Genomic DNA, 25,000 nt, shown 5'->3' on the forward strand with positions numbered 1-25,000 from the left:
ATTATAGATACAGTAGTTATAGATACAGTAGGCAGCACAGCGCTGTCTGTCTGTCTGTCCCTCTGTCCTGCGGTGCACCGTGACCTGTCAAAGTGCTTCATCTTTTTGGGTTGAGATGAAACATTCTGAAGGACTGTACTGTTCTTTGCAAAGCAAGCAGACAAAATGTCACGGCAAAGCCTTTGTGTAACTTCTCCTGTTAACTATATAGCTGCAGAATAGGCAGAATGTTTAGCGCTGTGCACTGCAGGCAGCAGGTGGAATCAGTTTATCAACGGGCTTATTATCTGACATTCAGGCAGCGTTGCGCCCCGAATATTATCTCCAAAGTCAAACTCATAATAAGTTCACAACGTATCATGCCACCACTCGTTGTGAGCTTTAAGACGCTCTGAGAGAGAGATAAGGGGTGAGAGAGAGAGAGAGAGAGAGACCCACACAATACATCTCCCCTCAAAGACGGAGAGGTAAAGGCCGGGTGGAACGCCCTCCCCCCCCCCTCCATCTCCCATGTGAGAGCACCACCACAACAGACCGTGCATCAGAGCACATTGAGGCCAGGGTGAGGCGCACAGAGTGAGTGACCACCCACCGGCCAGCCCTCAATCACTCTTCCCCGCAGCACTTTTCTGAAGGGTTGAACCGCCCCGATAATGAATTTCAATGTAGTGCCTGCAGGCGAGGGAGAGAGGGAGAGAGAGAGAGGGGGAGAGGGAGAGGGAGAGAGAGAGAGAGAGTATAGTATAGTAAATCTTTATTTCGGTCCATTTGAAAAAGCAAAAAATACATACATACATTAGATACATTAGAGTCCACTTATACAAGTGGGACCGAAAAGGTCCCACTTGTAAAAATAAAAAAAACTTGTCCCAAAAAAAAAAGAAAAACTATACTCTGGTTTCAAAGAGCTTAATTCATCAGTTAAATTGAAAAGAAAAGCAAAGCAATCTAGGCAACCCTAGGTTTTAACAAACTATAAGACAAATCGAAGCAAAAAACAAGTTTTACATACTCTAGTTTGAAGAGTAATGAAAGTTCCAAAATTAACTTTCCAGGCACAAAAAAAATATTGATTCTGGTTCCCCATTGACAAACACCAAGCGGGAGAGACCGTACTGTGTGGCTTTTTAAAGGTATATTCAGTGATTTCACTTAATTCAAATATCACTTATTCTTTTGTTTTGTTGTGATAATCCTCCCTACTATAGAGTGTGCTGACCATATAAGGAGTTCCTCCCTGTCCCCAGTTAACCCCTGGGGGTCAAAAAACCTTAGGTTTCGTTTTTGACTCTCTATCCTGATTGGACGAAAGGCTGGGTCCCACAGTCAAAAACGAAACCTAAGGTTTTTTGAGTGAAATCACTGAATATACCTTTAACCACAGAATATGGGTCCATTTCTACACCCCGATGCTTCATCATACTATACTCTGTGACTATAGTAGGTCACAGAATAAGGTTCTGGCTCTGGAGAGAGGGAGAGAAGAAGGAGAAAAGCGCTGTCTCCCTCCCTCCGTCCCTCCCAACCTCCCGGTGTCTCATTGGCATTTCTCAGCAGTCACACAGCGGTGAGCCGGCAGTCAGTCCCCATATATTCCAGACTGTGACCGGGCCTCGCTCATCCATCCGTCATTCGGAGGTTCTGATTTGATTCGGAGCGCCGCCGCGGCATGCTGGCGGTTTGGCCCTGCATGCATGCCATGCCCGCAGGGGAGATATTAACATTCCAGAGAGAGAGAGAGACATCGTCTGCAGGACGGCGGCGCCGGAGATGAAAGATGGCGAATTCGCTCGTTGAATTAACCCATTTTGGGCGTGAACCCCTTTTGGTGTTAAGCATTATGTTAGCTATTGAAAAATAGCAGATCTACAAGCTCATAGCGCGCCACCGAGTGGCGCGCTACGAGCTTGTAGGTCTGCTATTTATTTTGAAAAATCTAAGAACGACTGACATAGAAACGTAGCTTTTTCAGAAAACTGTCATTTTTTTAAATCTGATCTCAGGTCAAAATGGGTTAAGAACCTGCATGGATCGATTTAGAATGTGTCCGTCTAAATGTCTTCACCGCCCGCACCATACCGTACCCCCGTACGGTTTGATGTCACTGCCTATCTGAAGAAGAGGAGGTTATTTATACCAAACAGCTGTGTGTGTGTGTGTGTGTGTGTGTGTGTGGGGGGGGGGGGGGGGCAGTCACACCTTTTCACGTCAGGGATACTCTCATCTGGGATCGGAGGAGGCAGAGAGACGGACAGCCAAGGAGAAGACTAAATCGTCTCGAGGACGCCCTCGAATGTTAAATGACTTTCGTCCTTCCAATCCGAGGAGTCTGAAGCCACCTCGTTGTGCAGACTGTACCTCACCTGTACTGACCCTGTTAAAGTAATTATAGTTTGGCCGGCCCCGGGCGTCATTTATTTGAAGAGAGCCAGATATGTGCTGCTGAGAGCACTTCTTTTCTCATCTTGGCTAACACCACTGATTCCCAGCTCTCATCTTGTCGGCATAATACTGTGCAGATAAATGACGGGGTCGCGTCCTCAGAGCTCAGACCATGAAGGGAAACTTCACTAATATTCAACCTTTTGTGAGGAGATTAATAATGTGCTGTAGTGAGGAGGAAGAAGAAGAAGAAGAAGAGATCAGAGAGTGCGGTCTAATCAACACCAACTCGGGACTCCTGCATCACTGCCCTCCATACTCTCCTATCTAACATCTGGGTCTTGAGCTCTACAGCGTTGTTAGCTAAGCTGTCGCGCCGCAGTGCGTCTACGTAGGTGGTGCGCTTCCTGGCTTGGCCCCATATATTGTAGGTTTAGGTCCCACGGCCACGGTGTCGGTTCACTTGCCACTAGTTCTGGGTGCCTGACGCAGTGCCCTGCCAGCCTCTAGTTCTGGGTGCCTGAGGCAGTGCCAGCCTCTAGTTCTGGGTGCCTGAGGCAGTGCCAGCCTCTAGTTCTGGGTGCCTGAGGCAGTGCCAGCCTCTAGTTCTGGGTGCCTGACGCAGTGCCCTGCCAGCCTCTAGTTCTGGGTGCCTGACGCAGTGCCAGCCTCTAGTTCTGGGTGCCTGACGCAGTGCCCTGCCAGTCTCTAGTTCTGGGTGCCTGACGCAGTGCCAGCCTCTAGTTCTGGGTGCCTGATGCAGTGCCAGCCTCTAGTTCTGGGTGCCTGACGCAGTGCCAGCCTCTAGTTCTGGGTGCCTGACGCAGTGCCAGCCTCTAGTTCTGGGTGCCTGATGCAGTGCCAGCCTCTAGTTCTGGGTGCCTGACACAGTGCCAGCCTCTAGTTCTGGGTGCCTGACGCAGTGCCAGCCTCTAGTTCTGGGTGCCTGACGCAGTGCCAGCCTCTAGTTCTGGGTGCCTGACACAGTGCCCTCCCAGCCTCTAGTTCTGGGTGCCTGACGCAGTGCCAGCCTCTAGTTCTGGGTGCCTGACACAGTGCCAGCCTCTAGTTCTGGGTGCCTGACGCAGTGCCAGCCTCTAGTTCTGGGTGCCTGACGCAGTGCCAGCCTCTAGTTCTGGGTGCCTGATGCAGTGCCAGCCTCTAGTTCTGGGTGCCTGACACAGTGCCAGCCTCTAGTTCTGGGTGCCTGACGCAGTGCCAGCCTCTAGTTCTGGGTGCCTGACACAGTGCCAGCCTCTAGTTCTGGGTGCCTGACGCAGTGCCAGCCTCTAGTTCTGGGTGCCTGACGCAGTGCCAGTCTCTAGTTCTGGGTGCCTGACGCAGTGCCAGCCTCTAGTTCTGGGTGCCTGACGCAGTGCCAGCCTCTAGTTCTGGGTGCCTGACACAGTGCCAGCCTCTAGTTCTGGGTGCCTGACGCAGTGCCAGCCTCTAGTTCTGGGTGCCTGACGCAGTGCCAGCCTCTAGTTCTGGGTGCCTGACACAGTGCCAGCCTCTAGTTCTGGGTGCCTGATGCAGTGCCAGCCTCTAGTTCTGGGTGCCTGACGCAGTGCCAGCCTCTAGTTCTGTGTGCCTGACGCAGTGCCAGCCTCTAGTTCTGGGTGCCTGACGCAGTGCCAGCCTCTAGTTCTGGGTGCCTGATGCAGTGCCAGCCTCTAGTTCTGGGTGCCTGACGCAGTGCCAGCCTCTAGTTCTGGGTGCCTGACGCAGTGCCCTGCCAGCCTCTAGTTCTGGGTGCCTGACGCAGTGCCAGCCTCTAGTTCTGGGTGCCTGACGCAGTGCCCTGCCAGCCTCTAGTTCTGGGTGCCTGACGCAGTGCCAGCCTCTAGTTCTGGGTGCCTGACACAGTGCCAGCCTCTAGTTCTGGGTGCCTGACGCAGTGCCAGCCTCTAGTTCTGGGTGCCTGACGCAGTGCCAGCCTCTAGTTCTGGGTGCCTGACGCAGTGCCAGCCTCTAGTTCTGGGTGCCTGACACAGTGCCAGCCTCTAGTTCTGGGTGCCTGACGCAGTGCCAGCCTCTAGTTCTGGGTGCCTGACGCAGTGCCCTGCCAGCCTCTAGTTCTGGGTGCCTGATGCAGTGCCAGCCTCTAGTTCTGGGTGCCTGACGCAGTGCCCTGCCAGCCTCTAGTTCTGGGTGCCTGACGCAGTGCCCTGCCAGCCTCTAGTTCTGGGTGCCTGACACAGTGCCAGCCTCTAGTTCTGGGTGCCTGACGCAGTGCCAGCCTCTAGTTCTGGGTGCCTGACGCAGTGCCCTGCCAGCCTCTAGTTCTGGGTGCCTGACGCAGTGCCCTGCCAGCCTCTAGTTCTGGGTGCCTGACGCAGTGCCAGCCTCTGGTTCTGGGTGCCTAAGGCAGTGCCCTGCCAGCCTCTAGTTCTGGGTGCCTGACGCAGTGCCCTGCCAGCCTCATCCTTCTCTCTCTGACTTTGTCTGCGACCAGTGGTGATACGTAGGTCTCCGTAGAGGACCACATGTCTGGTCCATGTTTCTGGGGCAGAGACATGGACCTGCACAGCACAACGGTCCATGCTGCGCATAGGTTTCACATGAATAGATATGCACGGTTGATCTCCTCGCTTCTGAACAACAGGGTTTATGTTGGAAATGTGTGAAGTTGTAAAAGGGAGGGTCTGTTTGTATGTAATGTGGATCTACAGATCTACACCATCTGCATGTGTCTCTGGTATCTCCTTTGAGAAGGAATCAGTATTCTCTGTGGTCGAGTGAATGATTATGCAAAATGAATAAAGCATGCCCTGGCTTAGTGGATGCAGCTTTTCTTCACCAAGCATTTACACACATTTTGCATTTAGACAAACGAGCTATCTTAATCATTCTTTGCCAATTAGTCTGAGCATTCTATATGATCATTAAAACAAAAGTTGTGCAATGAATACACATTATATTTTAAGACCGTCTCTCGTTACAATAGCAGACATTTCTCTTTATTCATTACGTACGCTGGCATTTGCAGTTTGCCAAATCCATGTCCAATTAGAGAAGAAAAAGATAAGTCCCTAAATAATAAACATTGGTTGTTGATAATAACAGTTGATTGAAGCTCTAACGTCATCATCCTAACTAACAAGCTCTCCAGACTATTTACAAGCAGTATGTGTGAAATAACTGAAAGAACAGGAGAGACTATCTTCGCCATGTTGCTAATTGTTAACATCTCGTTGCAGACCTGTCAGCCTTGTGCCCGATCAGGAGTTATCAACACGTGGGTCGCGACCCCTCGGAGGGTCGCCACATTATTGTGGGGGGGTCCCCAAATTATTTTCAAAAAACAAAAACAATGTGTACTATGTAAACTATGGAGTTTACATAGTACACATAGTAGTAGTACATGCATAAACTTTCCTTAATGATTAGATCTGGTTTCAGTATTCATTTATGATCTATATTTTCTCAATTATTAAGGTTATTTTTGCAGTCAGTTTGTATTGGGGGTGGGGAAGGGGGTCGCGAGACATGGCCAAAGCATTTCCGGCCCCAGCCAAAAATTACGGCCCGCCAAAATACATTGTAGTCGAGCAAATCAACTGTAGAGTTAGTCGACTATAAACTTTTGATATGAACCCAATTACAACTAGACTAAAACTAAAAAAGTTTCAGGTGACTAAAACATGACTAACACCAAACGGAATTTTCATTCAAAAGTCTGACTAAAAACTACATTGAAATTTTATCTGTCCAAATCAACACCGTCAGTAGACTCGTAGGGAGACACGTCTGGCGTAGCAAAATGCCGCAGAAACGTGAATGATTCATGGCTGCGCGTTCCGTCCAGACTGTGTGGTAATTGGTATTGTAGCATTGATTAAGAACTACCGCCCTCGGAAGCGTGTCTGTTTGTGGAAAACGCTGACCTGTGCACCGCTGCCCGCTCCCACAGACTGTGTTTTAATTAAGCGCTCCTGCTGTTTGCGTGTTGCGTGTTGTCTGGGTGTTTGTTGAGGTCGGCACTAATAATATATTGCTAACTGTGGAAGTCTGCAGTTAAAGTAGTTTCCGCGTGCGTGCGTGCGTCCGACTGTTTTCAGAAGGTCGTTTTGCATTGCTCTTATAGGAAGCGTTGGGGTTTCATTTAATGCCTTTCCATCCACAGATGGTGTAAGCAAAAAAAAAACAGACCATTCATAATATTTACATTTATATGATGTCAATACCAGAAACATGCCAAATGCAGCAGTATTATGTTTAATGGAGTTAAAGATCACATGATTCAATAACTTTATACGCTCGCGACAGGTTTTGAGCTCGTATATTTGCCATGGCAATATTTTACAACATTCTGAATGATTTTTCAACATGGAAACGATGAATGACAATATTATGCTCAAATAATAATTGTCCATCATTTATTCGGCATTTGACTCTGACCCTGCATGGCAATGAGTCGTCCTCCAGGGTCATTAGCTCGGTGGCCTTGTGGTTAGAGTGTCCGCCCTGAGACTGGGAGGTCGGGGTCCGATCCCCGGCCGGGTCATACCAAAGACTAAAAAAATGGGACCCAGTGCCTCCCTGCTTGACACTCAGCATCAAGGGTTGGATTTGGGGTAAGTCCCTGCGACATACTAGCGTCATGTCCAGGGGGTGTACTTGTACATCAAGCTGCCTCACGCTACAGAAACAGGAGATAGGCTCCTGCCCTATGGGCCTCATGGCTCGGCAAGGCTACCGGTACTTACCAGGGTCATTAACCCCTAACTCCCTCCAGGTCCATCCTCCAGGGTCATTAACCCCATAACTCCCTCCCTGCAGGCTCCAGGGTCATCCTTCAGGGTCATTAACCCTATAAATCCCTCCAGGCTCCAGGTTCATCCTCCCTATAACTCCCTCCCTGCAGGCTCCAGGGTCATTAACCCCTAACTCCCTCCCTGCAGGCTCCAGGTTCATCCTCCAGGGTCATTAACCCCTAACTCCCTCCAGGTTCATCCTCCAGCGTCATTAACCATCTAACTCCCTCCCTGCAGGCTCCAGGTCCATCCTCCAGGGTCATTAACCCTCTAACTCCCTCCCTGCAGGCTCCAGGTTCATCCTCCTCCAGGGGAACCAGCTGGACGCGTCAGACTGGCTGAACCCGGCCCAGGTGCTGCTGTTCTACCAGCAGAACGCCAGCGGACCCTGGCTCAACGAGCTGTGTGGGCGACGCCTGCTGGACCCCTGTGAGCACCAGTGTGACCCCGACACAGGTACATCTTTATTATTAATATTATTATCATTATTAGACCCCTGTGAGCACCAGTGTGACCCCGACACAGGTACAGGCCTACAGCTGTCTGTCTGTCTGTTCTTTGTCAGATTCCATTCAATAGGTAACCCTCCAAAACATGCTTTGTCCCGGGTGTCTATTATCATACACTATTCATTGTACAAGAACACATATTGTTGTTTAGATGTGCTTCATGTGTAGCCCTGCCTGGATCACAGAACAACACCATAGCATTGCTTCATGTGTAGCCCTGCCTGGATCACAGAACAACACCATAGCATAGCTTCATGTGTAGCCCTGCCTGGATCACAGAACAACACCATAGCATAGCTTCATGTGTAGCCCTGCCTGCATCACAGAACAACACCATAGCATAGCTTCATGTGTAGCCCTGCCTGGATCACAGAACAATACCATAGCATAGCTTCATGTGTAGCCCTGTCTGGATCACAGAACAACACCATAGCATAGCTTCATGTGTAGCCCTGCCTGCATCACAGAACAACACCATAGCATAGCTTCATGTGTAGCCCTGCCTGGATCACAGAACAATACCATAGCATAGCTTCATGTGTAGCCCTGCCTGGATCACAGAACAACACCATAGCATTGCTTCATGTGTAGCCCTGCCTGGATCACAGAACAACACCATAGCATAGCTTCATGTGTAGCCCTGCCTGCATCACAGAACAACACCATAGCATAGCTTCATGTGTAGCCCTGCCTGGATCACAGAACAACACCATAGCATAGCTTCATGTGTAGCCCTGCCTGCATCACAGAACAACACCATAGCATAGCTTCATGTGTAGCCCTGCCTGTATCACAGAACAACACCATAGCATAGCTTCATGTGTAGCCCTGCCTGCATCACAGAACAACACCATAGCATTCAGCATGGTGGAAGCTACTTCATGGTTTCATCGTTATGGATGCGTATTGCGTTGTCACTGGAGAGATGGTGTTTATGTGACTGCCTGCGATGACGGCACGTTAATGACAGATTGCTTTTTAATGTGGGGGGCTGTACTGTGCTGTGCTGTGCTGTACTGTACTGTACTGTATGCCCTCATGAGGCAGGGCAAAAACAGCAACAACCTATATGGACCCCTAAGGACACTAATTAACTGCAGCCACCCAACCCTCCTTCCCTTTGAAACGAGGACCGATATGCGTACAGTGCAGTGTGTTGTACAGTGTGTTCCGCTACTGCGACACGCCTAATGTTTTATTCAAGACACAATCCAAAGAGAAGAGAAACAGTGTTCTGATGAAACAGAATGCTAGACTACTGCTTTTTGTTTTTTTGTTGTTTAACAAGCTCGCTCTCTCTCTCTCTCTCTCTCTCTCTCTCTCTCGCGCTCCAAGTAAAGTGTGTTCATCTCACTCTGCCCTCCCTCAGTATATTATGCTAGGTGATGTTGTCAACAGAAATGGGGCACGCCATCGTGACTTGCGCGTGCATCCCGCGCCCATTCTTCGTTTCTTTCGATCGCCTTTATTTCCAATTCCTTGTCCCAGATGGCATTTCTGGTCAAATCAAGGTTTATTCCACGGTCGCTAGATTCAAGATTCAAGATTCAAGATTCAATAATTTATTTGCCATGTCAACAAGTGATAGGAATTTGTCTCGGTTCATACTCAACATATACAGACAACCATAGATACACAAACAAGAAGGACAGTACAATACAGAAACAAAAACCAGCAGCATAGGAAATTACATTCAGTTTCTTTTAAAGTGCTATATGCATATATCTATGAGTTCAGATGTCTAATGGCTACGGGGTAAGTGCTATCCCTGAAGCGACATGTTGAGCTCTGGATACTTCTATCTCCTGCCTGATGGGAGGAGATTGAAGAGGTGATGTGCAGGATGGGAGTTGCCTGCAATGATTTTATTTGCCTTCCTAATTATTCTAATGGAATAGAGTGAGGAAAGTGTATGGAGGTATGATGCGCGACGTACTACTCTTTCCAGCTTTAATTTGTCTTGAGAGGTTGTGTGACCAAACCAGACAAGCATGGAGAAGGTGAGAACACTTTCAATAGTGGCCCTGTATAAGTGAGTCATGGCTGCTTGGCTGACTTTGAACTTCTTAAAGGTTTATTCAGTGATTTCACTCAAAAAACCTTAGGTTTCGTTTTTGGCTGGGACCCAAAGCCTTTCATCCAATCAGGATAGAGAGCCCAAAACGAAACCTAAGGTTTTTTGACCCCCAGGGGTTAACTGGGGACAGGGAGGAACTCCATATATGGTCAGCACACTCTATAGTAGAGAGGATTATCACAACAAAACAAAAAAAATTGATATTTGAATTAAGTGAAATCACTGAATATACCTTTAAGCTGCCGCAGGAAATAGAGACGCTGGTGTGATTTACTTATTATGAGACTGGTGTTAAGATCCCATGATAAGGATTCATGGATGGTGGTCCCTAGGAACCGGAAGGAGGAAACTCTTTCTACCTCCTCTTCCCCATAGCTGACGTGTAACGGTCACGCCACCGAGTGGCGCGCTATGAGCTTGTAGGTCTGCTATTTTTGAAAAATCGAAAGAACGACTGACATTTTTTAGAATCTGATCTCAGGTCAGAATGGGTTCATCAGACCAGTGTGTGTCCAGTGGAAACCTCGTATGAATCTGATCTCAGGTCAGAATGTGTTATTTACCCAGGGCTAGTAGCTCATTCTCAGCAAAGTGCTCATTTTCAGCAAAGCCCTGCAAAATGCTCCTTGAAGATGTGAGTACTTCTTACTCAAGGGCAAAGGGCTATAGTAAAAGAAATGGACAAAGGCAGTCAGAGATTGGACAACAGTTCCACAGAGAGCATGAGATGAGTTAATCTATCACTCATGGTTGGTCCTCGCATGACCTTTAACTTAGTTTCAAAACACTGAAAAGATTGGTGCTGTTTCAGCCATATTATATGTGAAATATAACCTTATCACCTCCTGAGAATGCCACAAGCAATGTGTGTTCAAGTTTGTGAGAGCTGACAAGTAACTTGTGTCCTTATTTTCACCTTCTCAAGCTCAAGGAAAACTTTGTCTGTTTGGCATTTAGAGTATATATTATGAATAGAGACGGCAGCGGATTTCTCCTCCTCTCATCCACTTGATCTACAGTAGATCAGCCATTTTCAGCCTGCAACTAATTGTAAAATGACTTACTGTAGGATTACTTGCAGTGCCAATTATCACCCTCCTCCCCGCCTGGAACCTCAACACGGATTGTCCTGGAGGCTTAAACATGCCTAAAATCAGATCTTGAACACAACAAAAACTTAAACTCAGGATTAAACTGGAGAAATCTAAAAATGATTGGATCAGACTTCCTTCGGATACATGGCGAATGCATTTATTCCTTGCATTGTGCCTACACATGTTGCGACTTGCGGTCGCAACATGTCTAGGCACAGTGCACTGAAGTTTTATAATTCCCCCCCCCCCCCACCCCCCCCCGAACACGAACACAGGACGGTGTATAGAACTCTCGACAAAGCCGGGAGCATCGCGGTGGATTCGAACCCACGACCTCCATGGTGGTGGCGGGGGCAGCTAATTTACCACAAATCTGTACGGTCGGAAAAAAAGCCACCTTTTTCGTTGTATTCGGGAGTCCCTTGAATCTCAATGCATTTCCCCTGTTAACGTATTTTTTTTGGCACCCCCTAGTACTTTTTCCCCTGAAATAACTCCTCTGTGTGCGACTGTGAGCACACCTTCAGTTTACTGTAGCAGGCCTATATACGCATTGGGGTTCTGTTTGTGCCTGGGGCCCTTTGTGGATTATTCCTCTTTTTTTTTTATCTCGCTCCACTGTAGATATTTCCAGCGGGCAGCGAGGGGTCCTGGTCTTTTTTTTGTATAAAGCCGTGACCGGGGTCTTCTCTCATCTTCAAAGCATGCCTATAGCGCATTTAGACCTGAGCTTGATTCTAAAAGAATTATATAAAATCATGGCAGTTTTCTGAAAAAAAAAAACATGTTTCTAATTATATCAGTGGTTCTCAAACAATTTTATGTCAAGGAACTCTCAAAAATATATGTAATTGGCCGCCGCTGACCCCCCCATCTGAAAATATGTAGTTCCAGGGACCTCCTCCCCTGCAGAAGCAAAGATTTGAGTTAAAAACATTCGCTCTGAAAGAATATAATGTCCAAAGATTTGAGTTAAAAACATTCACTCTGAAAGAATACCGGTGCCGCGCTACGAGTGCTACGCGCTACGAGTGCTACGAGTGCTTGTAGATCTGCTATTTTTCAATAGCTATATAAAGTATAACATAATGCTTAGATAAAAACACCAGAAGGGGTTCCGGCCCAGAATGGGCTATAGACAGACAGACAGACAGACAGCTGCCCCCACTGTAGCGCCGGTCGGGGACTAGCCTTTGTTGTCCCAGCGATGGATCTGGTGCCATTCCACGTGTTCCGGGCGTGCTGTTGGAGTCATGCTATTGTGATTGAACTTCCAGCCATGCCTTCGTTCGTTCGTCCTTTTTTGTTCTTTTTTTTTGCCGTTTCGCCGACATTCAGCAGCACATACCTTGTATTCATCCGTATCCAGGCCTCGCCTCGCTGAGGTACGTGTGGCTATATATAAGCCACAGTCACTGCTTCTGATGAACCCATTCTGACCTGAGATCAGATTCTAAAAAAAATTCTTCTACATCCTGACAGTTTTCTGAAAAAAAGCTATGTTTCTATGTCAGTCGTTCAAAAAATAGCAGACCTACAAGCTCATAGCGCGCCACTCGGTGGCGCGCTATGACCTTGTAGATCTGCTATTTTTCAATAGCTAAAGCATACCATAACGCTAACACCAAAAGGGGTTCCCGCCAAAATGGGTTAATGAGTGACTGTACAAGCAGTGTTTTGATTTAGTTTTAGTCAAAGTCGTTGAATAAAATTCCATTGAGTTCAATCGTGTGTTCGTCAGCTGAAATGTTGTACCCTTATTTTTTGTCGACTAAATGTGATACGATTTCAGTCGACTAAATCTACAGTTGATTTAGTCGACTAAATTGTATTTTGGCAGGCCTTGATGGCGTCGTGATGCCTGATTTTACACTTGGTTGCATGCTGAAAACAGCCGATCTACAAGCTCAAAACCCGTCAGGTTCCAGAGGCTCTAGTTTCGTCCAAACTCCGAGACCTTTAGCCGTAACTTACTCTCCCCTGGGCCAATGGGAGAGCTCCTAGACCTTTAACTTACTCTCCCCTGGGCCAATGGGAGAGCTCCTAGACCTTTAACTTACTCTCCCCTGGGCCAACGGGAGAGCTCCGAGACCTTTAGCCGTAACTTACTCTCCCCTGGGCCAACGGCAGAGCTCCGAGACCTTTTAAATGAATCAGAAAGTGGGAGCGCCGGCCCCGGGACTCTAGTCTGCTTTTTTCATTTGAGAGACTGGCTCGCTCGCTCGTTTGCTCCGACCCAGCCCGCCCTGCTCTGCCCCGGTCGGCCGGCCCGGTTCTATTAACACATTGATTGCTAACTTTTGAAATTCTACTCAGGATTGCTTCTGCTAAGCGATTAACATTGGACTTTTTAACTTTTTAGGGGCCCACAGCGAGGGGCCTCTTATAGCACATCGCACATTGCATAAATCAAAAGGAAGCCAAACTAGTCCACTTCAATTTAAAAAAAAAAATATGATTCTACCATCTTCCATTCTGGAGATATTGACCTTTTTCTAAAACCTGCTTTTCACTGCACGCTGCTCTTTTGAAAAAACAGCAGAGATATGGAAGGTTGAAGTTGACAGACATTGACAGACAGATATAAAAATGAACACAAATAATATCATATACATACTACACACTGAATGAAAGCCCTGAATGTCTACTTTTAGGAGGAAAACAAATACACATGGTCCCATGTATAGTTTGTCAGTAATTGGCTGTTGAATGCAGCTTGCGCCCACCAGAGAGGATTTCAGAAAATGCATGGACCTGAAGAACCATTATTCACAAAATAAGGCCTATAGCGACATGTACATACTATATACCGTATGAAACAGAAGACTCTCTGCTTTCATAAGAAAAATACTTCTACTGTAATAATAATACAAATCACACCCCTGTGAAGTGAGCAGTGCAATGTTGCACAACATTGTTGCACAACATTGTTGCACAACTGTTTCATACGGTATATAGTATGTACATGTCGCTATAGGCCTTATTTTGTGAATAATGGTTCTTCAGGTCCATGCATTTTCTGAAATCCTCAGAGTATTTTAGACAAGACAAGGAACTGACAACTAAATATTCACAAAATAAGGCCTATACATACTATATACCGTATGAAACAGAAGACTCTCTGCTTTCATAAGAAAAATACTTCTACTGTAATAATAATGAAAATCACACCCCTGTGAAGTGAGCAGTGCAATGTTGCACTGCTCACTTCACAACATTGCACTGCTCACTTCACATGGGTGTGATTTTTATTATTATTACAGTATTAGTTTTTTTCTTATGAAAGCAGAGAGTCTTCTGTTTCATACGGTATATAGTATGTACATGTCGCTATATGCCTTATTTTGTGAATAATAGTTCTATAGGTCCATGCTTTCTCTAATCAGACCAGTGTGTGTCCAGTGGAAACCTCGTATGAATCTGATCTCAGGTCAGAATGGGCTAAAGTTCTCTCTGAAAAAGAGAATTTTATAAATGAAATGGATTCAATAGTCTAGTATTGACAAACAGTATATGGGATATGTGTATTTTATTTGTTTTCCTCCTAAAATTAGACATTTAGGGCTTTCATTCAGTGTGTAGTATGTATATGATAATTTATTTATGTTTATATCTGCCTGTCATGATAACGTCATGATGATGATGATTCTATGCACATATGTGATCATTGTCTCAGTAAACAAAATCAACAGATCGTTTGATAGCATAACAGTGACTTGAGAGGTTGACATGTCTGGACATGAACCACAGGAGCGACTCAACTCGCAGTGGGGGGGGGGGGTTCCACGACATGTCTGGACATGAACCACAGGAGCGATAAGCGTAGCCCGGCTGGCTGTGATTTCGACAAAATGACAGACAACACGATGGCTTCCGCAGCTTAGGATTGTATTAGTTATCCATTACAAACGGGTCGATTACGTCCCAGACGCCTTATCACTGCAATTGGCTGGCGAAGGCGCTATGGCGATTATGGTGATCAACTGCCGAGAATCTTTTTTCCGAGAATGAGAGTAGCATTGCAAACTGCAAAACGATCGATCGCAACTCGCAGTGTGGGGGGGGTTCCACGGTGTGATATCTGCTAGCCTAGTATACTGCTTCTTTGTCCAAACATGGCTGACGCGACGGCGAAAAAAAGACAGTTGGTCAGATGTATACTGCTTCTCCTATGGCGGTCCTTCGAGAATACGTCATTCGTTTCGCGTATACCTGTGCGTGAAATGGCGATCGACCGTTGGAGATTATTCTTGGTTTATATACGGGTTTATATTTCCGAGAATGAGGCGGCAGACCGGTGAGTTGTCGTTGGAAAGAATTAGAGAGGGCTGTGTCGAGTGGATCTGTGTGAATGAGTGGGGGGGGGGGGAAGAAACTGTAATGCGATGGAGAGATGCCTCGGGAGAAACCATGTAGAAACAGGAGGGGAAGGGTAATCGAGTGTATTCACAAATTTCACACACACTAGAAAATGGGTAGCTCCATTTTAGATCCCCTGATCTGCGTTGGTCTATGCCGTGTGCAGGACGGCGATGCCGCCTCCCCAGTACGTCGTAATGGATACGGCATGCCTGGAATGTGGTTAGACCAGGCCTCTTTTCAGGAGGTGGGGGGCTTTAAACTCCCGGATCTCACAGCGGATCTTTCTGGAGATGATCAGTGTTACATTATGTGTTGTCCGGGCGTCAGAGAAGTTGATGTACAGTATACAGTAAAAACACCAATAAAACGCTTTAGAGCGTGATGCGCAGACGGCGCTCGAGATTAATAAAACGCTTTAGAGCGTTTTGCGCAATCGATGAGTTAATGGTATATCTTGACCAGAAAGGCCTGCATGCATAATTGCATTTATTTTTTCCTTATTTTAATAATGCTACATTCTTAAGCCATTTTGGGAACCCCTTTTGGTGTTCTAAGCATTATGTTATACTTTAGCTATTGAAAAATAGCAGATCTATAAGTTCATAGCGCGGCACCGAGTGCCGCGCTATGAACTTGTAGGTCTGCTATTTTTTATAAATCATGAAAATGTGCCTCAGATCTTGGATATTCTTTCAGAGCAAACGTTTTTAACTCAAATCTTTGCTTCTGCTCGTCCCTAGAACAACATATTTTCAGATGGGGGTCGGCGGATAATCTTTGGGGTCCTTGACATGAAATATTGAGAACCACTGATATAGAAACATGCAGGTTTTTCAGAAATAAAGACATTTTTAAAGGTATATTCAGTGATTTCACTTAATTCAAATATCACTTATTTTTTTTGTTTTGTTGTGATAATCCTCTCTACTATAGAGTGTGCTGACCATATAAGGAGTTCCTCCCTGTCCCCAGTTAACCCATGGGGGTCAAAAAACCTTAGGTTTCGTTTTTGACTCTCTATCCTGATTGGACGAAAGGCTGGGTCCCACAGCCAAAAACGAAACCTAAGGTTTTTTGAGTGAAATCACTGAATATACCTTTAAAATGTCGACGTCAGGCCAAAGTGGGTTAATGGAGCGCAGTATGTGGGCATTGTGTGCACGTGAAGCCTTGCACGTGTCTGTGTACAATGCAGTGTGTATGTGAAGCCATGCACGTGTCTGTGTACAATGCAGTGTGTATGTGAAGCCATGCACGTGTCTGTGTACAATGCAGTGTGTATGTGAAGCCATGCACGTGTCTGTGCACAAAGCAGTGCACGAGGGCCTCTTCGGTGGACAGGACAATGTGCACATGTAAATTACAACATGCCGGGGGTTGTTGTGAGGAGATTGCACAGTGATGCCGAGATAGCTTCAATTCAATCCCATCACGTTGCTGTGCTTGTGAGAGAGAGGCTGCAACCATATCTGTGGCGCTCGTATACAAGTACAATATGTTGACAGTTGACATTTTTATAAGGGGGGGAGGCAGTTTTGAGACCAGGAACAGTTCATGTTTTTTGGGTGAGGGCACCTTTTTTGCCGGGGACCCCAGAAACGCTTTAATTTGCTTCGCGCCCCCCCCCCCCCCCCCCCCCCCCCCCATCCCCACCCACAATATAAACTAACTGCAAAAATAACCTTAATAATGGAGAAAATAATATATCATAAATTAATACGGAAACCAGATATAATAATAAATGTTATGCATGGAATGCAATGGAAATGAAGAGTTTACATAGTATTTACTGTATGTAAACTCTTCATTTCCATTTTCCTGCCATTCAGTTGCAAACTATGAAATATTGAGCACCACTGATACAGAAACATGAGGTATTTCAGAAAACTGTCAGGATTTAGAAGACTATTTTTTTTTAAATGTCGACGTCAGGCCTAAATGTGTTAACAAGGCCAACTATTTTAGGACGCTCATCTTGGCGTGGAGCAACTGTCTCCATGTGAGATACTGTAAATAAATACAAGCACTACACTGCACCAGTGTTGTTTTACTGTAAATACAAACACTACACACTGCACCAGTGTTGTTTTACTGTAAATACAAGCACTATACACTGCACCAGTGTTGTTTTACTGTAAATACAAGCACTATACACTGCACCAGTGTTGTTTTACTGTAAATACAAGCACTACACTGTACCAGTGTTGTTTTACTGTAAATACAAGCACTACACTGTACCAGTGTTGTTTTACTGTAAATACAAGCACTACACACTGCACCAGTGTTGTTTTACTGTAAATACAAGCACTATACACTGCACCAGTGTTGTTTTACTGTAAATACAAGCACTACACTGTACCAGTGTTGTTTTACTGTAAATACAAGCACTACACTGTACCAGTGTTGTTTTACTGTAAATACAAGCACTATACACTGCACCAGTGTTGTTTTAGTCGACTAAAACTAATACTTTTTCCATGGAAACTAAATGAAGACTAAGCTACGATGACTAAAACTAAGACTAAATATACTGACAATTTCGTCAACAAATAAAAACTAGACCAAATGTTAGATAGGGACTAGTGGACAAGAGATCCAGTATAAGTAATTTTACAATTAGTTGCATGCTGAAAATAGCAGATCTATACATGCTCAGCTTGTGGATCAGCTATGTTGTGGAAAAAGTGAAAAGAAAAAACTGTCATTAGGACGTTATTAAGGCCCAACAAAATACATTTTGTTCGACTAAATCAACTGTAGATTTAGTCGACTAAAATCATATGTTTAGTCGACTAAAACTAGACTAACACTAAGACATTCTGGAGGGTCATTGAAGAGTCTATATGACTAAAACTCAAAAATTCATGTGCTGCCAAAAACCACTGTTTCCCAAGGTGACAACAGCGGCGGTGAGCTAACACAGCTAGCGATGATACCAGTCATGTGAAGCTACACCGCATAGCCATAAGACAACGAAAACCAGCCGTGAAGTGCAATTAAAAATAATTAACACCTCGCGGGTGAAAAATAGGTTTTAGCCAAGGTGTTAGGTGACCTCGCGAAGGCTTATTGAAACGGCAATTAAAAACGTGATGAGGCGATTAGCATAGTCGAAGCTAAATGAAACACTTCCATCTGCTGTTATATCTCACACTGGTGCAGCCACGTTAGCTTTAACACCTTAAGACATGAGGCAGATTCTACAAAAGGCCTTCTAACTCCACAGATCTCACACTTTCATTATTGTAAGTGCTGTTATTAAAATGCTTACTTTAAAAATACAAAAATTGCTAAAATACTAAAATGGTCATTTATTTTTTATTTATTCATTTATTTGACAGCTGGGACAACGCTCATTAATCAACATGTCAGTTTTCACATCAATGTAAATGGGCCAGAGTTAGCCAAAGCTAAATCTCATCTGTAGTCCCTGGGCAGGCTCTTAAAAAGTAAATGATAAAAGAAAGACAAAGTGTAGGGCGCCTGCACACAACACCATGCGTTGATGCCATGTGTGCATATGTGCAGGCACCCACCACCATGACCATACACAATACAATACAATACAATACAATACAATACAATACAATACAATACAATACAATACAATACAATATAATAAGTCATAAGTCAATAAAGCATAATTGATAATAATTTAATGATGTACAATAAACATGTGGTTCATAATTGATTTCATATGAGGTTAAAAATGTAAACGTGATGTGATGATAACTTTCTGAGGCAGAAGCAAGTTCCCTGTCTGTCGGTATAGCAACACTGGACCATGACTGATTGATGCATGCTTGCCTGTCATTGCACTCAGGTGCTACACACTTTGTCTCACTCATTCAGACTCTGGTCTGCATGAAGGAAGCAGCACATAGTTTATAGTCAGTTTATATAACTTAACAAAGTAAGAAACACGTCTTATGTATGATGAATTCCTGTTCTGTTCTTTAGCTACATAGAAGTGTCTATTTGTATGTCTCTAAATGTTTTGATGAATTGAACAATGTGGACCCTGTTGTAAACAAGTGTAATGCTTAATTGGGTCGTCCACTCACAGTTAACAGTCTTTGTATTGAGTTTGTGCTTAAAATGTACTGTAAATTCTACAAACTGTTAATAAATATTTCAATCAATCAATCAATCAGTCAAAGACAGACGGTCAAAAGGACATTCCAAGGACTGTATGAAACTCAAGAACTAAGAACCTCTTTTCACAACAAGCGGCCAACGAGGTATTCTATATTTTAGATTATAGTCTTTGACGTTGTGTTGTTTTGTTTGATGTACACGATGGACACGTTCACCTGCGCATCGCGCATTTTTGTATTTAATTTGTTTGGTCAATATTATGTACTGCACTTTGTTTGTTGTTTATTATTTTTGTGTGATGCATACAGTTCTGGCATAAACGGAGGGATGAGAAGAATGCCTGAAATAAACGCCCGTTTATAAAGAACCGACCTGTGTCGTCAATGTTGGGAGAAGAGCAACATGATCTTTCAAAAGTAGCAGATGTACAAGCTCGCAGCGCGGCACAAAGTCACTCTCTGTGAGCTTGTACATCTGCTATTTTTTGAACAGCCAACGTTAAAAAAAATATCTTAAATGACAGAGCTATGCTTTCCTGGTTTTAAGCCGGACACAATTTGTCCTGTCTTTCAAAAAGTAAAGTTCTTCTTCTTCTTTTTTTTTTTTTTGGGTGTACAAGTTGTCTTATAACAAGGTAGCAATTATATCAAGCCCTATTATATCAGGCTCCGTTTGGGCCCCAAAGCCTCATTTAGTGGAAGTTGCCTTGAATTTTGTTGGAAGAAAAAGAAAAAGTCATTTTTTTGTTGAGTGGTTTTTGTTTGAGACACTTTTCTGACAAAGCATAATTAGCCTTTGGGAATGTTTCCAGGGCCAGTGCATGGTTGGTTGGTTGCCAGGTTGGTGTGGGAGTATGGTGAATGTTGCCAGGTTGGTGTGGAGAGTATATAGTGATGCTGCCAGACAGAGGCAGCGGTGGCCGAACGTTTGCGGAGCGGTCTTGATATCGGAAAGGTCGCTATAGTTCGTATCCCCGGACCGGCACGTTAAAATTACCACCGCTGAAGTGCCCCTTGAGCAAGGCATTGAAACCCAACCATGAAATGTTCTATGAGCAGGGCCTGGCTTGTAAACAAGTTATTGAGCTTAGTCCAGTTACCCTGCATGGGTAAACATGGTAACTTTGCTTTGCTTTGCTTTGCTTTGCCAGGGCCAATGCATGGTGGTCGGTTGGTGTGGGAGTATAGTGAATGTTGCCAGGTTGGTGTGGGAGTAGAGTGAATGCTGCCAGGGCCAGTGCTGGTTGTTGTGGTCGGTGGTGTGGAGGTATAGACCGATTCCGTAGCGGGTCTCATGGTCGCAGCTTACGTATTTCCTGTAGGCGGACTCGACGTAGCTGCGGGGTTTAAACCCTCACCAGGCGACACCTCTTGTATTATACCTCATACATAAAGTACAGCAGCCTTGTGTTCATGAAACAGAAAGATTGGGTATTGGGTAAGACTGACGTTATGTATCTTTCAGGACCTTTCACTGCTTCGTCTCAATGGCTCTGGTCTCAGCCACCGCAGTGGATATTTTGACATTCCATTTTCCTTTTCATTTTTATGTTGCCACTACTGTTGGAGCAGCCATAAACTACACAGGTTCATCCCGATGTTCTGGGCATCTTTGGTAATGTTAGTGTTAGTAAAAAGGAGGTAAAAGAACGTTGACTTGAGGCAGACTAAACATCAGTCACTCTACCGTTCACTGTAGTAGAAGAGGTGCGGGGAAACCACAGATGTGTCGCCCCACCTACAGGAAATACGTAGGCTGCGACCATGAGACCTGCTACAGAATCGGTCTATAGTGAATGCTGCCAGGGTAATGACACACAGGGCTGTACTGCGTAGGCTGAACCAACGTTTTAACCCATTTAGGACGACTGTTTTCGGGAATACCTACTGTATGTTCTATATGAGTGGTGCTCAGTATTTCATGTCAAGGACCCCCAAATATATATATGTAGGCCACCGCCCCCATCTGAAAATATGTTGTTCCAGGGACCCTCCAGAAGCAAAGATTTGAGTTGTGCTATGAGCTTGTAGATCTGCTATTTTTCAATAGCTAAAGTGGTATCACATACTTCTTTAAACAGCAAAAGGGGTTCCCGCCCTGAATGTGTTAATAATTACTGTTATTCAGATCATCATTCCCCGGAAACGATCATCCTTCAACTCATCCCCTCCGTGCATCTCTGTACTGTACTGTAACTGTACGAGCATTCATTCGCACACTGGAAAGATTTCTGCAGTGCCATTTCAACCTCTTCCTTCACCTCGTCTGACAGAGGGAGAATGAATCGGAACACGCTATTGGGAAGAAAAGAAGAAGAAAAAAAAAAGGCTTGTCAAATTTCAAAGCTGAAATTCATCTGCGTTCCCATTTGCCGTGCTGCACTTATATAATCGTTGCATCCTCCATTTGTAACTTTCGACTTTCTGGGCTTTGAAGATGTTCTGTGGGAGCTGAGGAAGAGCTTGTATTATTTGGCTGACAGCGTAGTTGAACTCTGGGAGACTGGGAACGGGGTATATTGTAAAGGCTGTGCAAAGTGTGCATATTTCTAGTTACTGTACAAAGAACTTTGGGCCTTTTTTGTTCTTCTGTAGAGCAGTGGTTCTCAACCAGGGGTCCGGGGACCACCAGTGGTCCTTGAATTGGATTCCAGGTTGTCCCCGCCCCCAGATGGAGTTGGCATTTGGTAACCAAATACATGCACCCTTTTACTCTCTTGAGTGTAAAATGAAAAGCAAATGGATCTGTTCGTTACACGCTCTCAAGAGTTAAATCATTGTTAAACATCTGCATTACTTAACCCATTCTGACCTGAGATCAGATTCATACGAGGTTTCCACTGGACACACACTGGTCTGATTAACCCATTCTGACCTGAGATCAGATTCTAAAAATGTCAGTCGTTCTTCGATTAAAAAAAATAAATAGCAGACCTACAAGCTCATAGCGCGCCACTCGGTGGCGCGCTATGAGCTTGTAGATCTGCTAATTTTCAATAGCTAAAGCATAACATGACGCTAACACCAAAATGGGTTCCCGTTCAGAATGGGTTGCATTACTTAATTTACAATAAGCAATACAGCACGGAATTGTGGACAAATATTATCCAACAACAAGAAGATATTCTTGATAAGTCTTGGTCTCTTCAAATGGTGGTCCCCAAGCCTCAATATGTTCCCACTGTGATCTGGGGTTCACAATCGCAATCATCCCGGCCACCGGCTAAACATGTTCTAATTCCCATTTGTATAAGCCTGTCGACAAACGAGGTTATCTTGATGCCACGATGTTTGAGACAGTGGAGAGATGCATGATAACATAGTAGGGCAGCCCTGTATGTTATTGTTGATAACATACGGGGCTGCCCTGTATGTTATCATTGGTAACATACCCTGCTCCCTCCAGCGGAGGGCAATTGGGACAATAATTGAACTGCAGTGACATGAATGAATCGTCTGAACGCAACAAGATTAGATCAGTGGTTTTCAACCCTTTTCGTATGAAGGCCCATTATTTATTGGGCATTTGAGCCACGGAACCACCATTTAGCCTCTCAGACCCCAAAATGAAAGAATATTTTGTTAGTATATGTTGTTGGATATGATTTTGTCCACAATTACATGTATTGATGTTGGTACGATAGGAGAGATAACAGGCAAAATAACAATTATACTACATTCTCTAATTGTATTAAACTTCTTGTAAATTGAGCAATGCAGATGTTTAACAATAATTTAACTCTTGAGAGCGCAAATTGAAACCAAAATGGTTTCACTTTGCGCTCTCAAGAGTTAAATATCTAGAAGGCTCCATTTGGTTACATTTTGCTGGGGACCACGTGTAACCTCAAGGACCACTGGTTGAAAACCCCTGTGTTAAATAGCTATGCCTGAGAGCCGGTCATATGGGCAGGATGTCTGATAGAGCCGGTCATATCGCAGGATCTGGCCTCTCTGTGTTTCCTTGTGAAGTTCAATTATTTTGTTGCCGCGGTGCTTTTGGGAAATCTGGGGCTCAAAGGCAGGAAGGAGAACGCGTCTCACACTGCCAATCTCTCTGAGCTTAATTAGTCTCCTGATCACCAGAGTGGTGTGTGGGTGGGGGTGTGTGTGTGTGTGTGTGTGTGTGTGTGTGTGTGTTTGTGTGTGTGCGTGTGCGCGTGCATGCTGGAAGTTTGGCCTGTCTTTTATTTTATTTTTTATATTCAATTATTTTAGGGATGTCGTTCTACAGTCAGTCATGGTGGTGAATATCGTCAGGGCTGTTATTTTTGGTGTTTTTCTTCTTGTTTTTTCGACTCCGCCTGGCTGAATTGGGGCAGGCCTCATTCTGTCTCCTGAAATGTCTGTCAGGATCCAGGGCTGATTTACCGTGGCAGGTGACCCATGGATTTCTCCCCACAGGCGCCGTGGACTCAAGCAACACGCAGGCTTTATGCTAATGAGGTTTAGAGAGGTATTCAGACAATTAAACGGGAAGGAAAGGCAACATGTATACCGACACTCCCTCCCTCTCTGTGATTCCTCCCCTGTCAATGAACCGCATGGTGCATGCATACAAATCCACTTGATCTGGGAGAATCAGAGATACTAGAAATGGGAGATTCGCTGAGCCACACCCAGGGACGCCATGACTCTCCGGGGGCCAACCACCTCGGGCCTCCACCCCTCCTCCACCCTCTCTCTCTCTAGGTCGTCCACAGACGAGCCCTCCATCGGCGCCTCCAGTCATCCTAGGTTCTCCATACATCTGACCAACTCGTTGGTGCTTTGCGCTCCTGCGTCGTTCTTGAATACATCCACATAATGCTAGTATGGGACGTCCTCGTGAGCGGTGCCCATGTGTGTTGGTTCCCCCACAGACAGCACCAGTTTGCTGGCTGGCAGCTCTTGGTGTCTTTGGCAGTGTCCTCCTGCCGAGTCTCATTCTCCTGGCTGCTATGTTGTCGCTCACCCTGAATATCCCCGGCATGCAGATTATCGTTGGTAACATGTGTACTCTTGTTGATGTTAAGTATACATTCTGGTGTAGCACCCGACCCGTATAGAGACTTCTGCAGAGTTGGCTCCAGGGTCCAGCATTCACTGCCATATATATATAGGAGAACAGATTTTACCGTCGCGTAGAAGAAGCTGAGTTTGATTGTCGGAGGGGGTGGCGTTCCATAACTGGCCAAATAGCCATGCCATTCAGGGCCCTCCGTGCAAGTGCCTGAACCCCGGTCTACCCCGTCTTGGGGTTCAAGACAAATTTCTCCCTTGGGAGATACAGACAATTCTGTATTTGGTTGAGCACCACTGACATAGAAACAGCTTTTTCAGAAAACTGTTTTAGATCTAGAATCAATTTATTTTTTAAATGGTCTCAGTCTAAATGGGTTAAAGGTCAAGTTGTATTTATTTAACAATCAACATTTTTTTCCCCACCTGGTAGCAGTGCTGTTAATTATCTGGTTTTTCCACCTGATAGCAGCGCTGCTCCTGGTAGCAGCGCTGCTCCTGGTAGCAGCGCTGCTCCTGGTAGCAGCGCTGCTCCTGGTAGCAGCGCTGCTCCTGGTAGCAGCGCTGCTCCTGGTAGCAGCGCTGCTCCTGGTAGCAGCGCTGCTCCTGGTAGCAGCACTGCTCCTGGTAGCAGCGCTGCTCCTGGTAGCAGCGCTGCTCCTGGTAGCAGCACTGCTCCTGGTAGCAGGCTGCTCATCCTGGTAGCAGTGCTGCTCCTGGT

At 45.4% G+C, this 25,000-nt stretch overlaps 1 protein-coding gene across 1 annotated transcript in view; it reads left to right on the plus strand.

The window, feature by feature from the left end:
- Positions 1 to 25,000, plus strand: part of astn1 (astrotactin 1) — a gene marked incomplete at both ends in the record, with an annotated part of 516,901 nt that overhangs the window by 208,526 nt on the left and 283,375 nt on the right. The window contains 1 exon segment of the mRNA XM_083781951.1: positions 7,428 to 7,595. Within this exon segment, the coding sequence (XP_083638077.1) occupies positions 7,428 to 7,595 (168 nt within the window).

The sequence above is a fragment of the Protomyctophum parallelum genome, assembly GCF_964188405.1.
Source record: "Protomyctophum parallelum genome assembly, chromosome: 14".
Lineage (NCBI taxonomy): Eukaryota > Metazoa > Chordata > Actinopteri > Myctophiformes > Myctophidae > Protomyctophum > Protomyctophum parallelum.